General features: G+C 37.9%; 1 protein-coding gene across 1 annotated transcript; it reads right to left on the reverse strand.

The window, feature by feature from the left end:
- Positions 1-990: 990 nt before the first annotated feature.
- Positions 991-16,544, reverse strand: CDKN3 (cyclin dependent kinase inhibitor 3). Its single transcript, XM_004449318.3, has 8 exons — positions 16,470-16,544; positions 14,136-14,218; positions 12,299-12,354; positions 11,743-11,787; positions 8,708-8,930; positions 5,572-5,603; positions 2,902-3,005; positions 991-1,343 (listed from the first exon to the last, which is right to left on the reverse strand). The coding sequence occupies exons 1-8, from the start codon at positions 16,476-16,478 to the stop codon at positions 1,257-1,259; spliced, it is 639 nt and encodes a 212-aa protein (XP_004449375.1). The 5' UTR covers positions 16,479-16,544; the 3' UTR covers positions 991-1,256.
- Between the last annotated feature and the right edge of the window lie 7,366 nt (positions 16,545-23,910).

Genomic DNA, 23,910 nt, shown 5'->3' on the forward strand with positions numbered 1-23,910 from the left:
GAGTAGTGAGCATCCCATGTTTCTCTATTATGGAATAACTGATGTTTATCTTGTACTTAAAGTGGTTTAGTCAAGCATTTTAAATGTGTAAGGCTTAAGTAGCATTTTCAATGGAAATTGAGAGATAACCAGCATTTTGAAAGTTCAATTGATTATTAAAGGATTTGATTAATCCATGCCAATATTTTCCTTCCATTTTCCTGAATATTAATGAATAAGCTATATACTTACATTGGGTAAAAGCTAATGTAACATTCGCTAATATCAAGTTCAGTGACTGCCCTAATATTTGGTAAGATATGATTTTAAATTGTATTTGGTTATAACACTAAAATCACCAGGAAGGAAAATGTATTATTGTAGCTTGTACTTAAAAAAATAACTTTCTTGCTGTTACTTGGCATTTATTATCTGAGATAAATGTTAAGGCTAAACATTTAGATTCTGGTTGGACATGTGATTTTCACATCTTCCTTAGTACTCTCATAAAGTCTTAAGTTCTAGAAACAATGTATGTATAAAAGTACTAAAACAGTTGATTTTATATTATAGTACAGTACAGCCAGTATAGTACTGGCTCTCTGGTTTTGACGTTAGAGAAAAAGTAGTTCATTGGCAGCAAGAGAGAGGAGTGAGAGACAAAATAAGAATTTTAGTCTTTCTATGATTATTTAAAAATGAAGTTTTGATATGGTGAAATTTACCTTTTTTTGTATGGCAGTGCCTATGACTATAAAATGGAGGTTGGGGCCAAATGGCCATTGGTTCACATTTGTGATTAGCAGTAGCCAAGAGAACCATTAGACCTCTGTGTGCGTCACTGACACCATTGAGGTCTGTTAGAGGGAGGGGGCTTTGACTCATTGCATGACCCTTGTTTACAGTCCAAATGACTAACTGGGTACCCATACCAATTTCCATACTTATTACTCCATTGTATACCATCCAATAGTTAAAAATAGTAAAATGAAATAAAAGTGAGGTAAAAAATATTTTTCCATATGCTTCTTTCAGCATAACCCCAAGTAAAATATACCAGAGCAGCCAGTACGTCTTTAAAAAAGAAAATGGTACAGCAGTTTTTTTCTTCTCTCCCCTATAAAACATTAAAGAATGAAATTTGTCAATAAAAGCTATCTGCACATATACATTTACATTCAAGTTGGTAACAGTAGTAGTTTCATTACAATACAAATTACATTAGAGAGCTCTTAAATTTCAGACATGGTCATATATATGGTATTTAAAATGCTTCTTTATCTAGATACAGATCTTGACAGTGAATCTCTTGATGACAGATGTGCAGCTAGTTTGTCACGGAACTCATGGAGATAATTATATTGCTGGAAAAAAAAAGTACAGATACTTTGAAATATATTGAGGGAAACTAGTTGGCACAATTATACTAGTAGAAATTAGGAATCAAAAAATATTTGCTAAGATTGACTTTGACATCCTTTTGGGTGAGGGAACTCTTGCATTATGGGGAAATTTTATCTTTAATACAGTTTTGTATATAGTGGAAAACTTTTTTTTTTAATGAAAATACCTATTATCAGAAGGTAGCATGAAATGTGTTATAAGTTTGTAAAATATTTTCTCTCTTTCCTGGCAGGGCCAAATAAGATAACAACATGAAGGATTATTTTTATTTCTGTTAATATTGTTTTTCCTCTGGGGTGTAAGCAGGGAGGTGAGGGCACTTTTTATAGTAAGTAACAATGGTATATTCTAGAAAATCTATTTCCCAATTTATGGAAGACTCTAGTTTTCTGCTTTCTATGATGACACCATTTAGAACAATCATTATAGTAGACAATATAAAAAAACAAACCACTAATCTTAAGAGACAAGCAAAACAACAGCTTTAAATAATTTGGAGTTTTAATAGCCTCCCAGAAGATACATGTATTACACCAATTATCTCATTTAATAGTATTGGTAAGTTGAAATTGAATAGTGCCAACTTACATCAGCAGAGACCTACAATGCACAGCAAAAATTAAACCTCCTTGCCACAAGGCTGAGGTATATACTTGGATTTGAACCATCATTTGATTTTAACAGATAAAGATATAACTTGTTTTCAGAAGTTTAATAGAGTGCGCTAGCATTTTAGGAAGTGGATCCTATATGGATTGCTTTGCGAATGACCTTATTTAAACCCTGAGAATGAGGTTGCTTGGTGAACTTATCAGTTATTATAATTCACTGTACATGGCATTTGATTTAGTGCCATAACCCTAGAGAGATGGACTTTCATGCCCAAGGGAGCTGCCTAGAGTCTGGAATTCTGTAGTACTCCCTGGTGATGTAGTCCTAAAGCTGAGAAAGTGTACTTGGAAAAGGAAGGAAAATTAGTTTCACTGACCTACAAATCAAGTGAAATCAGAATATTTTCAGTAACATGGTTAATATAAAAATCTGCAGTGCTTTTGAAGTGGTTAAGGGGGAGGTAAATGTGGAAGATGTCACTGGTTATCTACATCAAATAATACATTAGCATTGTGTTAAGTTTTTTGTATTATTGCCATTCATCTGTTTTGATGATTTAGCAGGATCTTCAGTATTATCTATTTGGTAAAAAATTTACCCAGAAAATTACTAAATTTATCATAACCATCTCAGTTTTAGAAGTGATCCATTCTGATAACTGAATGGGGTAAAAACTGAATAGAAGTAGACAGAGGAAAAATAAACTGGAAGTTTCAGATATTTTCATTATTTTGTTTGAAATATTGTGGGCTTTTGCAGACATCAGTATTTATGTGTAAATTAAAAAAAAAACGAATAATAGAATGCTTTTGCTTTTCATTTTACTGCTCTTCTGGTTATATATTACACTATATTTGTACTAGTCTGCCCCTAACCACAACCAAACAAGAACAGTCAACTCCTTACCTTTATAGTCTGTATTGCCCCAGATCCTCTTAGGTCTCTTAGGCTGTCTATGGCTTGTTGTGGTGATACTGTGTCAGATAAGTATAGGAGGAGACAAGCAGCTACTAATAGAACACATGGAAAAATAATATATTATTAGGTAATATTGGTGATAGTTTAGAACATTTTATACTTAGACTTCTGTTGGTGCTGAAGACTCGGTGTAATTATTCAAAGTGAATGAAAAGGCTGAGGCCATTTAGTGTGCTGTTTTTGACAAATTATGATCTTAAGGGACTGGTTGAATTAAAGCATAATAATAGTAGGGAAGCGGACTTGGCCCAATGGCTAGGCCGTCTGCCTACCACATGGGAGGTTCGCGGTTCAAACCCCGGGCCTCCTTGACCCGTGTGCAGCTGGCCCACGCGCAGTGCTGATGTACACAAGGAGTGCCGTGCCGTGCCTTGCAGGGGTGTCCCCTGTGTAGGGGAGCCCCACGCTCAAGGAGTGCACCCCATAAGAGAGCCGCCCAGCGCAAAGTGCAGCCTGCCCAAGAATGTCTCTACACACACGGAGAGCTAACACAACAAGATGACGCAACAAAAACAAACAGATTCCCGCTGCCGCTGATAAGGATAGAAGCGATCACAGAAGAACACACAGCGAATGGACACAGAGAACAGACAACTGGGGGGGGTGGGAAGGGGAGAAAAATAAATAAATCTTTAAAAAAGCTTAATAGTAACTTCACTTTTAAAAATGGTTTATTGAGATATTCTTCACATACACAGTTCATCCATTTAAAGTGTACAATTCAGTAGTTTTTAGGATATTGATATGTGCAACTGTCATCACAATTTTAGAACATTTTCATTCCTTAAAAACAAATCCTGAATTCTTTGGCTATCACTCCCCTCCTTATCCCCCACCCCCACCCATCCTTAAGCAAACACTAGTCTACTTTCTATCTATAGTTTTGCCTATTTCTTTTTAAAGATTTTTTTAAAAATTTATTTCTCTCCCCTTCCCCCCGCCCCAGTTGTCTGTTCTGTGTGTCCATTTGCTGCATGTTCTTCTTTTTGTCCGCTTCTGTTGTTGTCAGCAGCATGGGAATCTGTGTTTCTTTTTTGTTTGTTGTTGCATCATCTTGCTGTGTCAGCTCTGTGTGCGGCGCCATTCCTGGGCAGGCTGCACTTTCTTTCGCGCTGGGCGGCTCTCCTTACTGGGCACACTCCTTGCGCATGGGGCTCCCCTACGCGGGGGACACCTCTGCATGGCACGGCTCTCCTTGCACGCATCAGCGCTGCGTGTTGGCCAGCTCCACACAGGTCGAGGCCGGAGGTTTGAACTGCGGACCTCCCATGTGGTAGGTGGACGCCCTATCCACTGGGCCAAGTCCACTTCCCAGTTTTGCCTATTTTTGATTTTCATGTGAGCAGAATAATGTGTGGAATTTTGAGACTGGCTTCTTTCACTTTTTAGTTTTCATATTTTCAGGGTTTATCCATGTCATAGCAGAATATATCATGTTTTGTTTATCTGTTTTTAAGTTGGACATTTGCATCGATCCCACTTTTTGGTGATTGTGAATAACGCAGCTATAAAATTCATGTAGGAGTTTCTATGTGGACATACGTTTTCACTTCTTTAGGGTATATACCCACGGATGGAATTGTGGGTTATATTGTACCAATGTTTAGCCATTTGAGAACTGCTAGGCTGTTTTCCAAAGTTACCATTTTACATTTCCACCAGCAGCATGTGAGAGTTCCAATTTCTCCAACTCCTTGCCAATATTTTTTATGTTTGATTCTATCCATTCTAGTGGGCGCAAAGTATCGTATTATTACAGTTTTGATTTGCATTTTCCTATTGATGTTGAGCATCTTTTCATGTGTTTATTGGCTATTAGTATATCTTTTTTGGAGAAACGTCTATTCAGATCCTTTTCCCATTTTTCAATTGGGTTATTTGCAAATATATTCTCCTATTCTGGGGGTTGTCCTTTCAGTTTCCTGATAGTGCTTTTTGAAGCATAAATCTTTTTAATTTTGATGATGCGCAACACTAAAATGAGCCACTGTTATGAAAGTGTGGTGTTTTATTAACTTTTCTTAACATTAAACTTTAAAAGAAATACTGGAATTAACTTTGATTTTCATGCTTATGTTACCCATGGGTATTATTTAGAAAGTTATTATTAATTAACTTCTAACACCTGCATAGGGAGAAAATTAGAAAACAAAATAGAAAAAACAAGAATGCTGGTGCCAAGACTTATGGTAAATTTATGCTTTTCAGAAGCCTCCAAATCAAGGGTTCTTAACCAGGGGTCTGTGTACTTGAATTGAAATTCAAAAAAAACATTATCCTTGTGGGGACGTGTTGGTGCGGGTGTGATGTATTTATTATATAATACACAGTATAGTGTGGACTCGGTTAGGGGTCCATGGAATAAAAAAGGTTAAGAACCCCTGCTCCAAATCAATGTTGAAAATACCTCCCACTCTCACCCAAGTTTCCCAGGGAGCACCAAGTTTAGAGCCTTAAATGATCCTTTAGGCCTTTGTGGATTTATATTACGTTTTGTTTCACTCTAGTGTTTTGTTTTATTCTAGTACCAGAGTTTCCCAGAGACCATAGTTTGCCTACTTTGAGGTTAAAAAAATTGAATGAAAATGTATTTCTTACCAAGACAAGATCTCCCAAGTCCTCCATAACAGCTGAAAGGAAAATAGGGTTTTGAAGTTTGTACATTTTCATTTCATCCCAACAGGTACAACTAAAGACTTTCTCTTTTTATCTTCTATTTATAACTCCAGTGTCTAGCATAGTGCCTTGCACATAGAGATTAATAAATATTTTTTAACTAATCAAGAACAAAGTGTGCTTAATTTATAGTTGGGAGGTATTCTGAACACTTCCAATGGCCAGGTTAGGTATGGCCTTTTTATTAATGTATTAAAACCCCACGACCCACATCTGAGAAGCAGAGATTGTTAGTTACTAAAGTGATAGAAATCAGACTACTTTTACCAACTCCCTCTTTTATTATTTTTCCCTGTCTAAAGAAAACCTTAGTGATTATGGGGCAAGTACGATACACATAATAACTCTTCATTCACATAAAAAGAGCACATACAGAGGTAGCATAGAGGTTAAGAGCAAGGGCCCTAGAGCCGACTGCCTGAGCTTGAATTCTGACTGTCCTTTACTAGATGTGTGAACCTCAGCAAGTTATTTAACCTCTCTGCACCTCAGCTGTTTCATCCATAAAATGATTATAGCAATAGTACCTACATCACAGTGAGGATTAAATGAATATTCGTAAAGTGCCTGGCACAGAATAAGAAGTAAATGAATGTTTGCTGCTATTATCTATTTTTGTGAATGAATGAGTTTTGCATAAATGATTTTCCAGAAAAATGAAGATTAACCTTTAAAGCAACAAAACCATTCCTTTAAATCATTTTCCAAGATTCTACAAAGTATATTCCACATTTTCTAACTTTCTTAAAGAGGGAATACTTGACCTAATTTAGTGTTGCTTATTACCATGAAATCACTTACTGTAGTTATTGTGGATATAGCTATAGATACATGTCTTGGTACAGGATGTGATATAGGATCAAATAGGTACTGATACCTAGTCATGAGCTTGCTTTCTACAAAGCATCTCAGATATAGGCCTCTCTCAGACAGATCTGGATCTACCTTATTAAGGTGGAGAGAGGTTGAGCACTTTAATAGCTTTCTGCAATATAAACACTATTCACACATCTTGCTGTCCTTATCCTTTTCCTTTATGTTCCTATGTATTTCCTATGAATTTCTATTATATTCCAGTCCCAATTTCAATTCCTGAAATGGCTTCATGCTCCCATGGAAATGATCACGGTCCTGTGTGTAACCTTGCAGGCATAATCTGCTGGTTCCTGTACTTTATGTGGTAGCATTTTTAGCCTGGGGGCCTCTTGAGGGTAGAGACTCTGCCTATTTGTATTCTCAGTGGTTGGCACACAGTAGACAGCAATGTTTACTGATTTTATAAAGGAATCAAAATGTCCAGGCAGAAACAGTAAGACAGCACTGGTGGACAAAACGATAGTGGAAAAAACTTCCAGACCTTGATTTTGAGCGATAAATCTGCTGTAGCAATGGGGCACACAAAAATGGCAGAACAGATAGAAAATTCTTTGTCTAAACAAACATAAGCTTGTAAGCTGTGTAAGCAACCACTGTAGAACACTTTTGAAAGCCCTAGGACAAAACAAATTTCTAGTCATCAGATGCTTTATTTTACGGGAGCCTGAAAAGCATTCAATATAAGCAAGGTCTCCTATCCATCCTGTTTCTATTCTGTTCACACATTGGAGCATTTGGTTTGCCAGAACCTGTTGTAGTAGAACTGGTTAAGCTTCACTAAAATGAGCTAGTTTGATCTTTGTAAACTTCTGTGGAGGCTGCTTTCAACAATTTATTTGAAAAAATCTCAGAACTACTTTGGAATATGGGTTGATAATGTTTTTTTCACTAACTACATCTAATGCTATTTTACATACTTCTCAGAAACTTAACCACACCTAAACTCTGAAACAAAGAACTGTACAGCCTGTAGGGGATGAAGAAATAGAAGCCAACCTCCATTACAGCTTCCAAACTCCAGGAAAAATAATTATCTCTTATCTGGTGCTAATCATATTTATTCTGAAATTTTGCTTTTACAATTAGTAAACAGGTGTGTGTCCCTAAAGACCCTTGTACTTGGTAGTATCCAGCAGAACCAGCACTTAGTGGCATGATGCCCTTGGGCTACAGGTATAAAGAGAGAAGTTGGCTGTGCATGCCCTTTCACTAGGTATCCCTGGACTACATGGTTATTTTGTATAGTTTGTATACCTGTGGCTCAAACCAATAATCTGGCTGACCTAAGGGCTTTTGAAGTATCAGTCTACTTATAATAAAGCAGCTTATTAGAATACAATCAGCACAGTGAAGGACTAGTTTTCTTCCTGTGGCTGGCTGTCTTCTGCTCTGTGTGTTTCAATTCTGGCAGATGCTCTGCTATTTATTATCTAGGCACCTCTTCTAAACTTTGCATTACTACTGTCAACTGCCAATTCCTGTTCTCTTCTTTCACCATGTTGCTTTTTTTCTCTTCTCCTTTTTGCCCCTTTCCTTAGTCCATTTTATTTTTTTATATATATTTTTGGGAGGTACCAGGGATTGAACCCAGGACCTCATACATGCAAGGCAGGCACTCAACCACTGAGCTATACCACTTCCCAGTAACTTCCTACCACAGCTTGAGTTTTTATAGCCACTGAGAATGAAAGTTTCTCATTCTGGTAGAAGATTCACAGTCATATTTTTAACATTTGCTCACTGCTTAGTAATGATACCTGTGCTGCTGCTAATTTTTAAAAGACTGGTTTTCTTACCATTAGAAACACATGAACAACTGAAAGTCTGAAATAAATGAGGTGTTAATACAACCATAACATTATTATACCTATTTGGGGGGTGGGGAGGGAGGGGAGGCAGGAATCTCCAAAATTGTAAATAAAAGCCCAAGATATAAGAAAGAAAAAAAAATCATATAACCCCATTCTAAACACTTCCAAATCCATTCATTGCCCTTATTCTTCAAAACTAGTAATAGTAAATATTTGAGTTTACTCTCTATCAGGCATGGTGAGAGTACTCTTTATGCTTTATCTCATTTTAATCCTTCAATTAGACTATGAGTTTGGAAAAAGGATGCAGTAATTTGAGAAATCATTTTGACTGGGATATTTCTTGTATTTTACCAAGAAAAAGAACGTACTGTATTAAGGTTTTGCGGTTATTTTTAAGGCAGATTGCAAGCTCCTCCATTATTTTACGACAGCTGGCTATGTCAGGAGTCCCGCCATCTGGGATTGGATGATGATGAGTGATAATTCCATATTGCTGGTAGAAGTCCAAAAGATTTGGAACCCTATATTTTGACAGTTCCCCTCTGGTGCAGAAAACAAATATGTCTTGTATACCACAGCTCTTTAGTTCTTCTGCCAGTAGACCAAGATATACATGAACACACATATAAAACATACAGATTTAAATACAGTCAAAAGGAAGCTATGAAGTTAAGTTTCTTAAGCCAAACTATGGAAGTAAGAAATAACAATCTATACATTTGAAGTACCTATTGATAATCTAAAACATTTGAAATACCTTCAAATAAGGATAAAAATCAAGTCAATAAGTACAAAATAGGAATTAGAAACATATGAACCGAAAGGTTTTTAAAGTTTTATTTTTATACCTGAGTGTGTAAATGGGCATGCACTAAAAGATGATTACAGTTGAACCTGACAGTAAGTCAATATGCTTTATACTGAACTTCAAGATGAGTCAATTATATTGCTGCTCTTGAAAAAAAATTGCATTAAAACAGCTTTAAAACAAATTTTAAAACACCTATTTAAAAATAAACTCTTCAGAAGGAATGATACCATATTTTTTCTTTTTCTCACAAAATCACCCATTTCTGTTACTTTCATCACTTTGTTGTTCATTTCACTCTAAGCATTATATACTTAAAATCTTCACTGTGATGGTCCCAGAGAGCTCTTGTATTCTTTCTTATACTTGCACTATACCACACAATCACATATTTAATTTTATGGCCTAGGTCTCTAACTAGCAAAGCATTAACTATACTAAAATTATTTGACTTAGCTAATTTCACTAGGATATTATGAGCCAAGCAAATATTACTACTGACCATTTTATAATATATTCACTATACAGCATTTGGTTCAAAAGGAATAACTAATACTCTAAAAAAAATTTTTTTATTGTCTTTTTTTTTAAAGATACATAGATCACACAAAATGTTACCTTAAAAAATGTAAGAGGTTCCCATATACCCTGCTCCCCATGCCCCGCCCCCACTCCTCCCATATCAACATCCTCTTTCATCAGTGTGGCACATTCATTGTATTTGATGAATAGTCTGGAGCACTGCTACACCACATGGATTATAGTTTACATTGCAGTTTACACTCAGAATAACTAATTCTTAATCTGAGCTCCCTCCCTTTTACTAACACCCCCACCCTCTAAATCCAAAGACACTTTGCTATTTAAGTATCAAGTGCCGCCTTTTATCATGAACCTGTAGATCTGTACTCTCCCATATGATAGTCATTAGTCACACATTGCTATTAAGCACTGGAAATATGGCGAGTCCAAATTGAGATATACTGGAGGTGTAAATATACCTATTTCAAAGTCTAAAAACAAAAACTATGTAAAATATCTCTGTTATCATTTGTTTTTCACTAATATACTGAAAACATATTTTCCTTCTTTCTTTTTTTTAGGAGGTACTGGGGATTAAACCCAGGACCTTGTATATTCAAAGCAGGTGCTCACCCACTGACCTAACTTGCTCCCCTGATAACAATTGTAATGGTAATATTGGGGTATATTAAGTTAAATAAAATATGCTATTAAAATCAATTATATCTGTTTCTTTTTACTTTTTTAATGTAGCAACTAGAAAATGTAAAATTCCATGTATGGCTTCCATTTGTGTCTTCCATTATATTTCTATTGGACAGTGCTGTTTTAGATAATGCAATTCTATTTTTGTATTTACAATGAGATTTAACCTGTAGTTAACATACTTAACTATTTTTAAGAGAGTCAGTTATTTCCTATTTGCCTCTTGTACATATTCAGTGGTTTCCAAACTGTCCTAGAAAGGACTCTGAAGAGGGACTAAAGGATCTGCTGTACCTAGACCTAGGGTCTAAGTCCCCCATCAAATACTTTTATCCACTTTATATATTGGGTTCCATTACAAAAAAAGGGAGGGGCATAGGAAAAAAATCAAAAACCCCTTTTATAGAAGAATCCAAATGAACAGGATGGCTGGTTCTTGAACCAATGGCTTAAAATACATTTTTCTTATGAATTAAGTGTTCTCCCAATGGAAATTTCCTACCATGGTGAGTATGTCCAAAGCAGGAAACTTCATAAATATTGCAAGGGCCAACTAAATCTATTAGCTACCTAAAATATTTTTTGGTAGGTAAGCAATAAATTAAAGAAAATACATTAGTAAATTAATATTCTAGAACAACCAGAAAAAGATTTTAAGATTTAAAAACTCTACATCGGTCAGAATCAACTAACATATACTTTTATTTGGTCTTATATAAAGATATTTGAAGGCCTACTAGGCTTGCGCTATTCCAGGCCAACCAGAAAAAAATATTTTGAAAATCCACATTTGTCAGCATCAAGCAATATATAAATTCCAAATCGGAGTAGATTATCAGGATATCTGTAGGATTATTAGGCTTGAGGCTGTAGTGGTATGAACATTCTTGGGCAAGTGAAGAACAGTCCCCATTGTCTTTCCTACAAGTTGCCTGGCTCTCTAAATTCTGCCCAGGAATGACAATTTCACTACTATCTTTGCATTCCCAGCTTGGACTTAATTTTTACTATCACAGCCAAGTCTGCCAAGAACAGTATGTTCAAAGATCTGGGCAGTTTTCTGTTTATATATTTCCCCCCTTTCAGCTTAAACATTCTAACCTCAAATGCAGTTTATATGTATAATATAACTTTGACAATCAGTGAAAAGCCTGCTAACCAACATCTTTAGGTAAATAATTAGTTTTCTGGGTCCTTCACAAATACTTCTTCAAATATTAGAATAAATCTACAGTGTGAAACGTTACAAAATATTTAACATTTATTTGGTATATCTAAAGGAGGCTATATCATTTGTTCCTTTTGACAAAGATTTTCAGTGTTAGTAAAAGAAAACCTATTAGTATGGTTGTCGCATATTATACTTACCTATATCTTTTTGGATATTTCTTCTAACATCTTTAAATTTACAACCTATATATAGTAATAAGGCAAATGAAAAAGTCAGTTTTTGGTCAGGTATAAAAAGTACACTTAAACACATAAATAGCTACTTTGGAAAGTTATTCCACATGGTCATTTATATGTTTTGATTCCATTTTGAGTGTGACTCTTTCTCTTGGGAATATAATGACAGGGATTGATTGATACCAGGTGGAGGAACTGATCCAAAGATTCTTTATTCTGTATTTTTTCTGTAATAAGTACTTGCTCTAGCCTTTAGTCTCACATTATATCCCATGGTTTAAGTTTATTCAGACAGGTAAACCAGAAACGTAAAACTGTGAATGCAGACCTGGAAGGGTTTTAAAGGTGAATCTATGTTCCTTTTTCTCTAGGCCACCATGAGGGCTTCCAAAAGTGAGTTTCCCAGTGCTGAGAGTCTATGAAATCCTCTTATTGCCCAGTACAGAGAATGATATGTTAACTGACAAAAAAATAGTTTCAAATTTATCAATAAGAAGCTAACTGTAGTGATACCAACCTGGAAGGGCACATAAACCAAGAAACTGAGAACAATTCACTCTTGACAGGGATAGCCTAAAACAATGAAAAAACTGATCAGTTTTAGAAAAATTATAAGTGGAAATTTAATCAACATGTGTGCTTGCCACAATGCAATAAGGTGTTTGAAATTAAAGTTTTATAATAGTTATAAAACAAAAATTCACAGTTAAATATCAGTATGTTGGTTATAACAAGGATTGGAACAATGGAAATTTTTAAGACATGGACTTATTTGCTTTGTTATAATTTAAGTCTTAAAAATGAAAAGTTAATTTAAATTAAACTAACTTTAAAGATAATAATGTCTAGTTTACCTATAGCTAGTATAAAGTGTAACAGACCCCATGGCTTGTTAATGGAGCTATTTTGTATTAGGAACCTTAGATAAACAAGGAAGAAAATGGCAATCTGGTAATTTAATCACACACCCAGCATACACTCTGTTATTATTTTAGGATTTCTTTGAAGCACTTCCAAAACAATATAATTTCATATATTGAAAACCTTTGGTTTTCATTATAATGGATATTAGTTAAAAGGAAAAACATTTTAAGAAACCATATTCCAACATTTGCAGAATGTTGCAAATGAAGGGTATTTACCTCGTCTGCAAGGCAGAAAATAAACTTAGAGGAAAATGAGAGGCTTCATATAGATACCACTTGACTTTTTCTCTTGCTAGTTCTTTTTGGCTGTTTTGTTTTGGTAGATGAGTTGTTTTTTTGTTTTTATTCTTCCCCTCCCCCACCCCCACCCTACTGTTTTTGCTGTGTCTATTCACTGTATGATCTTCTGTATCTATTTCTTTTTTTGTCTTCTCATCTTTCTCATCTTTGTCCTCTAGGATTCACTGGGATTCGATGTGATGTGGAGAGGTCCCTGTCAATTGGGTCACCTTAGTTCCTGGTCTCTGCTGCACTTTACCTAGACTCTCCCCTTTGTCTCTCTTTTGTTGCATCATCATCTTGCTGCGTGACTCACTTGTGGGCACTGGCTCATTGTGTGGGCACTTGGCTTGCTATGTGGGCACTCGGTTCACCGCGTGAGCACTCGGCTGGCCATGCAGGTAGTGGCTTGCTGCACAGGCATGCTTTCTCTTCTTTTTCACCAGGAGGCCCCAGGGATCAAACCAGGGTCCTCCCATATGGTAGGTGGAGGCCCTATCACTTGAGCCACATCTGTTTCCCTGGTAGATTAGTTTGAAATGGTTTTGATATTTGAAAGAGGAGGAAATGAAAGGTAATTGCTATATTACATTTACAGTTGATTACTTGTTGTAGAGAACCAGGCATAACCATGGCACTTTGCTAAGATTTAGAAATAGAATTTATGTAGAAACTTTTCTTTGGTAATTTTATCTATGGTAATGTAATTTTTATATTAAACAAAGCCCACTGACAGGTACAGTATTTATGACAAGTAGCTGTAAGTATTATCTAGGATTTGACTTAAGGATAAATGATTATATATTTTGTCCTTATATTTTCTATATATATATATTTTTTTGTGGTAAAAGAATAAGTATATTTTGGCCCTAAATGAGAGATAATTCTGATCCTACATCTACTACTTCTTTCTTATTTACTTCTACAATGGTTTTCCCAATGTATAAAGAAAGACAAAACAAAACAAAAACAACAACAAAACCCCCCACCTTATTCGATATCATAGATCGTAAATGAATCATGGAGTTGGAAGATATCTTTATGATTAGAATTAAATAATCAGCAGAAGGAAATTACTAAATAGTTCAATATGTGGACTACATTCCATGAATCAAATCATCACATTATTAATCTGGAATATTAACTTACCATGATATCTGAATTGGAGTCTGTTCATCTTCAACAGGCTCTTCGTCTGATGAGTCAAACTCACTTGTTTGCAATGAACTAGGCTTCAAAAGAAATCAGTTATGTTAAATAACTATAAAGAATATTTACATATAGTCTTAGTATACCTGGTACTTGCTTAAACACACACTGAATACATTAACAATTTATCCAGTCATTAAACTGGGCTATCAGAGAGATCAGCAATATCAATAATAAATGATTGCTATTTACCCTTCTATTAATAGTGGCAGTACTGTGTGGTTGGAGAGTTGGATTGGGGACCAAGAAACTTGGCTTCTGCTCTTGGTTCTGCTACCTTCTGCATAATCTTGGATAAGGCAATTCTTTATTCTGGACCTCATTTTTCCTCAACTATAAAGTGAGATTTATTCATTCATTCACAAATATTTCTCAGACCCCTTCCATTTGCCAAGATCTGGAGATGCAAAGATCCATCAGATAAATAGCTACCTTCAGTATAGTTGGAGAGAAGATGTGTATATAGATCACAGAAGAAAAGTATAAGTTCTAAAATGGAAGCATAAACTACATGCTGTAGAGTAGAGTATGGACAAGTGACTACTTGGGAAGCTGGAGAAAGCTTCACAGAGGAGGTGCTTTAGCTGGATTTTTAAGGGTGAGCAGATTTTTAGGGAGAAAGGGAAAAAGCAAGTAAGGCAACTAAGGCAAAAGGAGAAGTATGAAAGAGCTTATGAGTTCAGGAAATGTGATACCAGAACCAAAGTGGAGGAGCAGAGGAGATAAAGCTAAAAAGTAGTTATACTCACCTCTTTGCATAAACAAACAAAAACCAATCCCCACATGGCATAGTAATTGGTGAGAGGAGTACAGGTGAATAACCTGCAACCAACTTTATGAATCATTAGATGAGTGATTGAGATAACTTTATATCTATCCAAGGAGCTGGAACTCAATCCTGAGGCAGCATAACTGGAAGATTTTTATACTCCCTGCTTGGATTTTAAAATATGAATAAATAACACACCTTTCTTCTACTCCCTAGTTGAAACCAACTGAGAAAGACAATAGGAGGCAAGTGGAGATCAAATGTTTGTTTTATTGCTGTGTGCTAAATGGAGAATGTGGCTTTAAAACTGTGGCCAAATCGGCTTGCCAATTCCTCACCCCAAATTAGACAGACTTCTCCATCCTGTCATAGGCAGGGGTGGACAACCCCAGGGCTTCTCTATGGTAGAGAAGCCAGCTCAGAAAGCACCCTCTGCAGCCAGTAGATCCCTAGAGAAAAGGGAAGAAAGGGTTGAGCTATACGTATTGAGCTAATCTCAAAGCCAGGGATCTGATACCTCACTCTCCTTCCTGAGGACAGGTGGATGAGGGGGTGGAGAGAGAGGCCAGGAGTGAAGGACAGCTGACATCCCTCCACATGGAAACATGAGGATTAAGCAAGTGTCCTGTCTAGAAGCAAAAGTATGTTCTATAATGGTTTTGTATGTGACTAGATCACATTACAAAGCCAATTTAGACTATGAATTCGAGTTGCTTTGGATCTATTCCTGGTGTTATAAACAACTCAACCTAAAAGAAGGCCCTTTATAGGTTGTCAACCATGGCAGTAGGTGATGAGGATCAGGGATCTGATGGGGCTTCAGCTCCTGGCCTGCTTCTGTCGCCCCAGTCTTAGTAATTCAAGATTTTCAGTTTGTGTGGTCCATTCACTCAGGTTCTTCCAGCCAAGTTACACATCTTAACAGAGTTAGACTTTCCTGCTCCCCCAGGTCCACTGACTCCGAATCCCAGGGAAAGGGGCGTAGGGACAGGTGCCCCGGGGGATGGTGACAGTGGAGATGTCGCCCAAAGGGAGGGTGTGGCGATCATATTTCAAGAAGTTTTCCCCATCCGCAGTGAGGACTGCTCCTCAGTGGGCGCAGAGTAGCCCCCGGCCACTTTTTTGGGGCTGGGGTATCAGACAAACCCGGGACACTTAAGTTCTCTATGCCTCAGTTTTCTCCGTAAAATCGGGTCCATCTGTCTCTGGCGGCACTGTCGGGAGGCCTACGCGTCCCCGCAGGCGACAGCTCACAGTCCAGAGGCCCGCAGTGAAGGTCCGTCTCCGCGTCCGTCACTGACCCTGCTCCGCGCGGTCTCGTCCTTTCGCAGCCGTAACTCTCGGTCGGTCCTGGGAAGGGCCACCTCCCCGATCCACAGGACGGTTACTGCGCGAGTCGCATTGGCTACCAGGCTCGGGCTGCTCTCCGGCCCAAGAAATGGCCTCGGGGACCCTCTCCCATCCCAGCGGCTTGGCTCCGCCTAGGCCGGGCCCGCCCCACTCACCGGCTTCATCGCTGGCGACCCCACGGCGCGGCCCGCCGCCTCCGCCCTCCGGCAGCTCCAGCGCCTCTGCCACCTGCGCGCGCCGCAGCCGCCCCTCCCCTCAGCTCATTGGTACATCCTTCTGGGAGGTGGGGCACGGCGTCTTCTAAGAGCCAATCAGGCCGTTCCTCTGTCTCTTACTCCGCCTCCTTAAGTCCTGGTTCGGCCTTTAACCGCTCATTGGTTCCCAGCGGCCTTTGAAATACGCGCGGGAGGCGGGCCCAGTTGAACGTTGATTGACTGGGAGAGCGCCCTTCTCCCGCCAGTTGGAAGTGTGGAGGGAGGGGAAAGCCGTGCGGGGCCGAAGCGCTTTGGGAAGGGTGGGAAACTGTGCTTTTTAATGGCAGAACTTGCTTGGTAGCAGGGTCGGGAGTTTGTTTTCTTAAAGTTTTATTATTATTATTTTTTCACCTTTTAGGGCGTGAGAGGGGCACCTTTCCTGGAGCGTCTTATGAGAACATATCGCACCACGGTTACGTAGGTTTTACAATTATGCTTAGTTATTTCTAGCCATACAAATAATATGAAAACGACTGAAAATCCAAAGTATAAACATAACTTATGTGCTTGACATTTTGTATTCTTATCATTCCAGGGCCTAGACAAGTTAAGGTATAGACCAACCTTGCTGGTCACTAAATATGAATGAAACAATAGTGTATACCAGTGGGAAAAGCAAAAAAACGCCAGTGTTTCTGCATCATTGGTTATCTTTTTAGAATGTGTTCGGTTATTCTGTCTCCCAGAAGGAAGTGTTCTGGAGCAACATCACTTGCAGACCTGAGAAAAATACCCACAGGTTTCAGCTCCCTGACTCATGCTGTGAAACCAATGAGTATAGAGCTATTTAAAAGAATTCTGCAGTAAAGAAGACAGCACAGTTTGATTTAGAAACCCGCTAGGATTTTCTCTTGTCAGGAAGTTCCTAAATCTGTGCTGTCAGATACTAATGTGACTTGTGTGACTCTCATTATATTTCTGCTGAATGGTGCTGTTCTACTGCAGGAGTCCACAAACCAGGGGTCCACAAGCCAAATTTTGCCCCTCTGCCTGTTTTTGTAAATAAAATTTTACTGGAATTCAATCACACTCATTTGTTTTCTACTGTCAGTGGCTACTTTTCTGCTGTAAGGGCAGAGTTGAGTATATGCTACAGAGACACTGCAGACTGCAAAGCCTAAAGTATTTACTGTGTGGCTTTTTATAGAGTTTATTGAGCTCTGAACTAGATAGTAGGCAACATACTATAGTGTTGCCATATGTATTTTAGCATGTTAGGTTTAAACATAAAAATAGGTTTAAATTCCTGTGTTTGTTGCTCTTTATTTTACAACAAAACAAATTTATAAATTGAAAACACAGAAATGAAGCCATTCAAATTCAAATTCATATTAACGTGTTAGGAAATGCTCTTTTGCAGACTCTAAGTTGTGGGTATTGGGTAAAATAGTAGGAAGATGTATTACTTTTCACTGATAGACTTAACTCTTTGTTGTGAACTTAATGAGTTTTTTTTTTTAAAGATTTATTTATTTATTCATTCCTCTCCCCTTTCCCCCCATCCCCACTCCCCACCCCGGTTGTCTGTTCTCTGTGTCTATTCGCTGCGTGTTCTTCTTTGTCCGCTTCCGTTGTTGTCAGCGGCACGGGAATCTGTGTTTCTTTTTGTTGCATCATCTTGTTGTGTCAGCTCTCCATGTGTGCGGCACCATTCTCGGGCAGGCTGCACTTTCTTTCGTGCTGGGTGGCTCTCCTTGCGGGGCATACTCCTTGCATGTGGGGTTCCCCTACGTGGGGAGACACCCCTGCGTGCATGGCACCGCACTCCTTGCGCGCATCAGCACTGCGCATGGGCCAGCTCCACACGGGTCAAGGAGGCCCGGGGTTTGAATCGCGGACCTCGCATGTGGTAGAGGGATGCCCTAACCACTGGGCCAAGTCCGCCGCCCTTAATGAGTTTTTAAGTAATAGTCTTATCATTATTATTATTTTTCATTTTTAACAACTTATTTTAGACCACTATACTATTATATTGACAGATCAATCACTTTAATGGTGCAATAAGTACTCTTTAATAAAATTCTGAAATAAGTACTCTTTAATAAAAGAAAATTCATCATTTCCTAATTTTTTGGTTCACCTTTGGCTAATGAGCTATTGAAACTTAGTATGTATAAAGATAAAATCTACTATATGCTTGCAATATAAATAAGGCATGCACTATATATTCTGTGTGCCTTGTGATACCTCTATTCTCTCCCTTCTTTCTCTGGTAAGCTACAAGGAAACTTTGTCAAAACAGTTTGCGATTGTGGTATGTTGCTTTGTAAACCTCAGAAAAAACATTCTTAGTCTTATCTATTCCTGTTGGTGTGAATGTACTGTAAATGTGACCTTTTGAAGATGTTATTTTTAGTTAGGGTGTGGCTAATTGAATGAGGCTGGGCCTTTATCCTATTACTGAAGTCATTATGAAGAGAAAGTCAGTTTGAGGAGTAAAAGCTGGAAGTCAGTAGAACCTGAAAAAGAAAGGAAAGGATATGGTCATGTGACAGGAAAGTCAAGGACCCAAGGATCGCTGGCAGCCAACCTCAGAATGCCATCTTCAGGGAGAAAGCATCACCATGCTGACCCCTCGATTTTGGACTTCTAGCCTCAAAACCATGAGCAATAAATTCCCATTGTTTAAGCCAACTCATTGTGTGTATTTGTTTGAGCAGCTAAGAACTGAGATAGTTTTCATGCCATTTTTGGCTGGCTTGTTGCAAATTGAATTATAATAGAAATTGTGACTACACACATAAACATGGGGGCAGTAGGCAGTACTCAGTTACAAGACAGTCACCAAAATGATCCATAGTATTTTTCTTTTCTTTTTTTCTTGATTATCTCCAAAATCAAAGGCTAAAATGAGTAAAAAAAAATTTTTTTGAAGAACTCAGGGAACACTTTAAGAGACATATTCAGTGCAAAATTTCCCATTTTAATAAATCTGTTTCCTCTGATGAAGTCCTTGGTAAAGCTAAGGAATGTATCATACCCAATGCATATTTAAAACTATTGTTTTGGTGTGTTAATTTGCATTTCATATTAGTGGCCATGATACTATGCATAAAAGCATCTAGGTGGGTACGTTGTTGGATCTAGAGCTCTGCCTTAGGTCAAAGAATCAACAAATATTTATTTATTTATTTATTTTTTAAAGCTTAATTTTCCATTTTATTGTTTTTTTTTCCCCCCCAGCAAGTAGTATTTCTTCCATCTTTAAGGACTCAGCTCCTCATAGGCTTTGGCGGAGGTCATGGAGCAGCATCCGCAGGTCTAAATCAGGGTGGGGGTGTGCGGTTCTTCCCAGCTTCATGAGACCGGTTTCTGACCACCTTGCTGCGAATGGCACAACTCATGCAGTAATGTAGTTTCACATACAGATTAGGAAGCACATATGCGTCGAAGACACTTGCTTCGGAAATGTCCCTGATGGCTGCGGCCTCTACTATATTTCGAATGACAAACTTCTTAATGGCCTTATCCTTGGGCACTGCAGCAGGCGCAGTTCGTGCAGTGAATAGGCTGCACGTGGCCGCGGCCCTTTTTGGCATGACCATTGTTCCTTCTTTTCTTTGTTGTCTTGGAAGCGAACATGGAAAAGAGAACAAGTATTTATGATGTACTTACTTTCTGTGGTATGGTTAGTATTAGAGACTCTAAGCACAATGATTATGCACAGTTTTAAACACATTTGCATGGATTTGAAGGTAAACCACCTGGCCCTGGGTGAAATGGTGAAGAAGGTAAAGTTTGACTTTTGGTGTCCTATGCCCTCTTACTTCACCTTTGACCCCTCTCTGATGGTTTGGAGTTGTATGTATCCCAGAAAAACATGTTCTTAAACTTAATCCACGCCTGTGAATGTGAACCCAGTAATGAGGTTACTTCAGTTAAGGTGTGGCCCACCTCAATCAAGATGAGTCTTAAACCTTTTATTGGAGTCCATTATAAGCCGAATGAAATTCAGATGAAGAGAGAGAAAGCCTGGAAGCAAGACGTTGAAACCAATGAAACTTAGAAGAGAAGGGGGAGACCAGCAGACTGCCACTGTGACGGAGGAGTCCAAGATCTCCAGCAGCCAGTCTTTGGGAAGAAAGCATCGCTTTGATCAAGCTTAATGTGGACATTTTCCCAATCTCAAAACTGTAAGCAAATAAATTCCCATTGTTTAAACTGACCCATTTTGTGGTATTTGCTTTGATCACCAAGGAAACTAAAACAGGTGGTTTGTAACATAACATTTTTGGGGCAGTAGCTAAATGATACACTAATTTAATGCTCACAATAATACTCTGAATAAATATTATTAACCTCATTTTAGAGATGAGGAAACTGAGAGGAACAGAGAGAGGCATTAGATACCACTTGTCCAAGGTCTTATGGCTTCTAAGTGGAAGATTTGAAGCTAGGTATTCTGACTCTAGGAACTGCATGCCTGTTATTTTATACTATCTTTTTAAAAAATTTATTTATTTTTAGGAGGTACCAGGAATTATTGAACCCAGGACCTCATAAATGGGAATCAGGCGCTCAACCATTTGAGTTACATCTGCTCTCAAAGAAAAAAATTCTTATATTTATACTACCACCTGCAATCTTCATCTACTATCAAAATCACAATGTTTTATCTTCCCTAGATTCTCTAGCTTCCTTTCAATTGACATTTATGTCCACAAACTACCTCTTTCAGCCACAATCACATTTATTTTTTTAAATTTATTTTTATTTATTTCTCTCCCCCCCGCCAAGTTGTCTGTTCTCTGTGTCCAATTGCTGCATATTCTTGTTTTTGTCCGCTTCTGTTGTTATCAGCGGCATGGGAATCTGTGTTTCTTTTTGTTACGTCATCTTGCTGCGTCAACTCTCCGTGTGTGTGGCGCCGTTCCTGGGCAGGCTCCACTTTCTTTCGCGCTGGGCGGCTCTTCTTACGGGGAGCACTCCTTGCGCGTGGGGCTCCCCTATGCGGGGGACACCCCTGTGTGGCAGGGCACTCCTTGTGCGCATCAGCCCTGCGCATGGGCCAGCTCCACACGGGTCAAGGAGGTCCGGGGTTTGAACCGCTGACCTCCCATATGGTAGGCGGATGCCCTATCCATTGGGCCAAGTCTGCTTCCCATCAACTCTATTCTTTTCCACACTTCTACAATAAATCTTGAATTAAAAATTCTACATATATTTAGCATCAGCTCCCATTCTCAACCCACCTTCTATTTCCTAGTAAACTATACTCTAGAGCAGAGGTTCTTAACCTTTTTTTGTTCCACAGATCCCTTTGCCAGTCAGGTGAAATACTACTGTAATTTATTTACTGTATATGTTCAGCAGTGAAGGGAATGCTAGCTTTTCAGTTAGAGGTCAGAGAAAATAGAGGTAGTAAGTTGATTTTTTTCAATTCAAGCTCACAGACCCCCTGAAATCTTTCCATGAATATATTCTGGGTCCATGGACACCTGGTTAAGAACCCCTGCTCTAGAGTATACCTCTGAGAGTTTACTCAGCATATTTAGTTCATATTAGTGAGACTATACAATATTTGTCCTTTGGTGTCTGGCTTATTTTACTCCATATAATTTCCTCTAAGTTCATCCATGTTGTCATATGCATCCTGATTTCATTTCTTCTTACTGCCGAATAGTATTCCATTGTATGTATATACCACATTTTGTTTATCCATTCTTCAGTTAATGGACAGTTAGGCTGGTTCCATATTTTAGCAATTGTGTATAATGCTGATATGAATGTCAGTGTACAAATGTCAGTTTGCATCCTTGCTTTCTGTTCTTCTGAATATATTCCTAGTCATGGGATTGCAGGATCATATGGCAGTTCTATATTCAGCTTCTTGACGAACTGCCAAACTGTCTTCCACAGAGATCTGTATGATTCTACATTCCCACCAACACTGAAAGAGTGTTCCTATTTTTCCACATCCTCTCCAGCTCTTATAGTTTTGTGGGTTTTTTATTTATTTATTTATTTTTGAAGTGATGGTTTTGCAAACCATCAGTTTTTATTTTATTAACCCATTTCTTTTTATTAAAGTTAATAGATGACGCAGAATGTTACGTTAAAAAAATATGAGGTGCCCATATAACCCAGTCCCGAACTCCCACCTCCATCATTTTTTTAAGGTTTATTTATTTATTTATTTATTATTATTTTTTATTTATTTATTTATTTTTTAAATTTTTTATTCATTTTTTAAAAAATATTACATTAAAAAAATATGAGATCCCATTCAACCCCACCGCCCCCACCCCACCACACCCCCACAGCAACACTCTCTCCCATCATCATGACATATCCATTGCATTTGGTAAGTATATCTCTGGGCATCGCTGCACCTCATGGTCAATGGTACACATCATAGCCCATACTCTCTGTGGGGTTTTTATAATGGCCATTCTATAAGGTGTAGAATGCTATCTCATTGTAGGTTTTTAATTTTTTTAATTTTAATTAATTAATTTATTTAGGAGGTACCAGGAATAGAACCCAGGGCCTCATACATGGGAAGCAGGCAATCACCCATTGAGCTACATCTGCTCCCCACTATCATTGTAGTTTTCATCTGCATTTCCCTAATTGATAGTGATGTTGAACATTCTTTCATGTGCTTTTTGTCCATTTGTATTTCCTCTTTGAAGGAATGTCTTTTCAAGTCTTTGCCCATTTTTAAATTGGGTTGCTTGTCCTGTTATTGTTGAGGTGCGTTATCTAATTACATAACATGGATATTAAGCCCTTTTCAGATATATGGCTTCCAAGTATTTTCTCCCATTAAGTAGGCTGCCTTTTTACTTTCCTGACAAAGAACAAAAGTGTTACATTTTGAGGAGGTCCTATTTATCTATTTTTTTCTTCTGTTGCTTGTGTTTTGGGTGTAAGGTTTAAGAAACTACCACCTTCCACAAGGTTTTAAAGATGTTTTCCCTATGTTTTATTTTAGGAATTTTATGGTTATAGCTTTTATATTTAGGTCCTTCATCCATTTTGAGTTAGTTTTTGTATCAGGTGTGAGATAGGGGTCCTCTTTCTTTTGGATATGGATATACAGTTCTCACAGCACCATTTGTTGAATAGACTGTTCTGGCCTACCTGGGTAGGATTGACAGTCTTGTCAAAAATCACTTTACCATAGATGTGAGGGTCTATTTCTGAGTTCTCAATTCAGTTCCACTGGTCAATCTGTCTATCTTTAAGCCAGTACCATGCTTGTTTTTTTTTTTTTAGCACTGTAACTAAGTAATATGCTTTAAAGTCAGGAAGTGAGAGTCCTCCAACTTCATTCTTTTTAAGGATATATTTGGCTATTCAGGACCCCTTACCCTTCCACATTTGAGCAGCCAAGGAA

This window comes from Dasypus novemcinctus, chromosome 3, assembly GCF_030445035.2.
Source record: "Dasypus novemcinctus isolate mDasNov1 chromosome 3, mDasNov1.1.hap2, whole genome shotgun sequence".
NCBI lineage: Eukaryota > Metazoa > Chordata > Mammalia > Cingulata > Dasypodidae > Dasypus > Dasypus novemcinctus.

What these genes read in the sequence shown, in the direction of transcription:
- CDKN3 (XM_004449318.3), bottom strand. An exon ending in AACCGCAAAACCTTAATACA is followed by an intron (nt 5,604 to 8,707) that starts GTACGTTCTTTT and finishes TTTTCCTTTCAG; the next exon opens with CTGTTATGGAGGACTTGGGA. An exon ending in ACTTGGGAGATCTTGTCTTG is followed by an intron (nt 3,006 to 5,571) that starts GTAAGAAATACA and finishes GTGTTCTATTAG; the next exon opens with TAGCTGCTTGTCTCCTCCTA.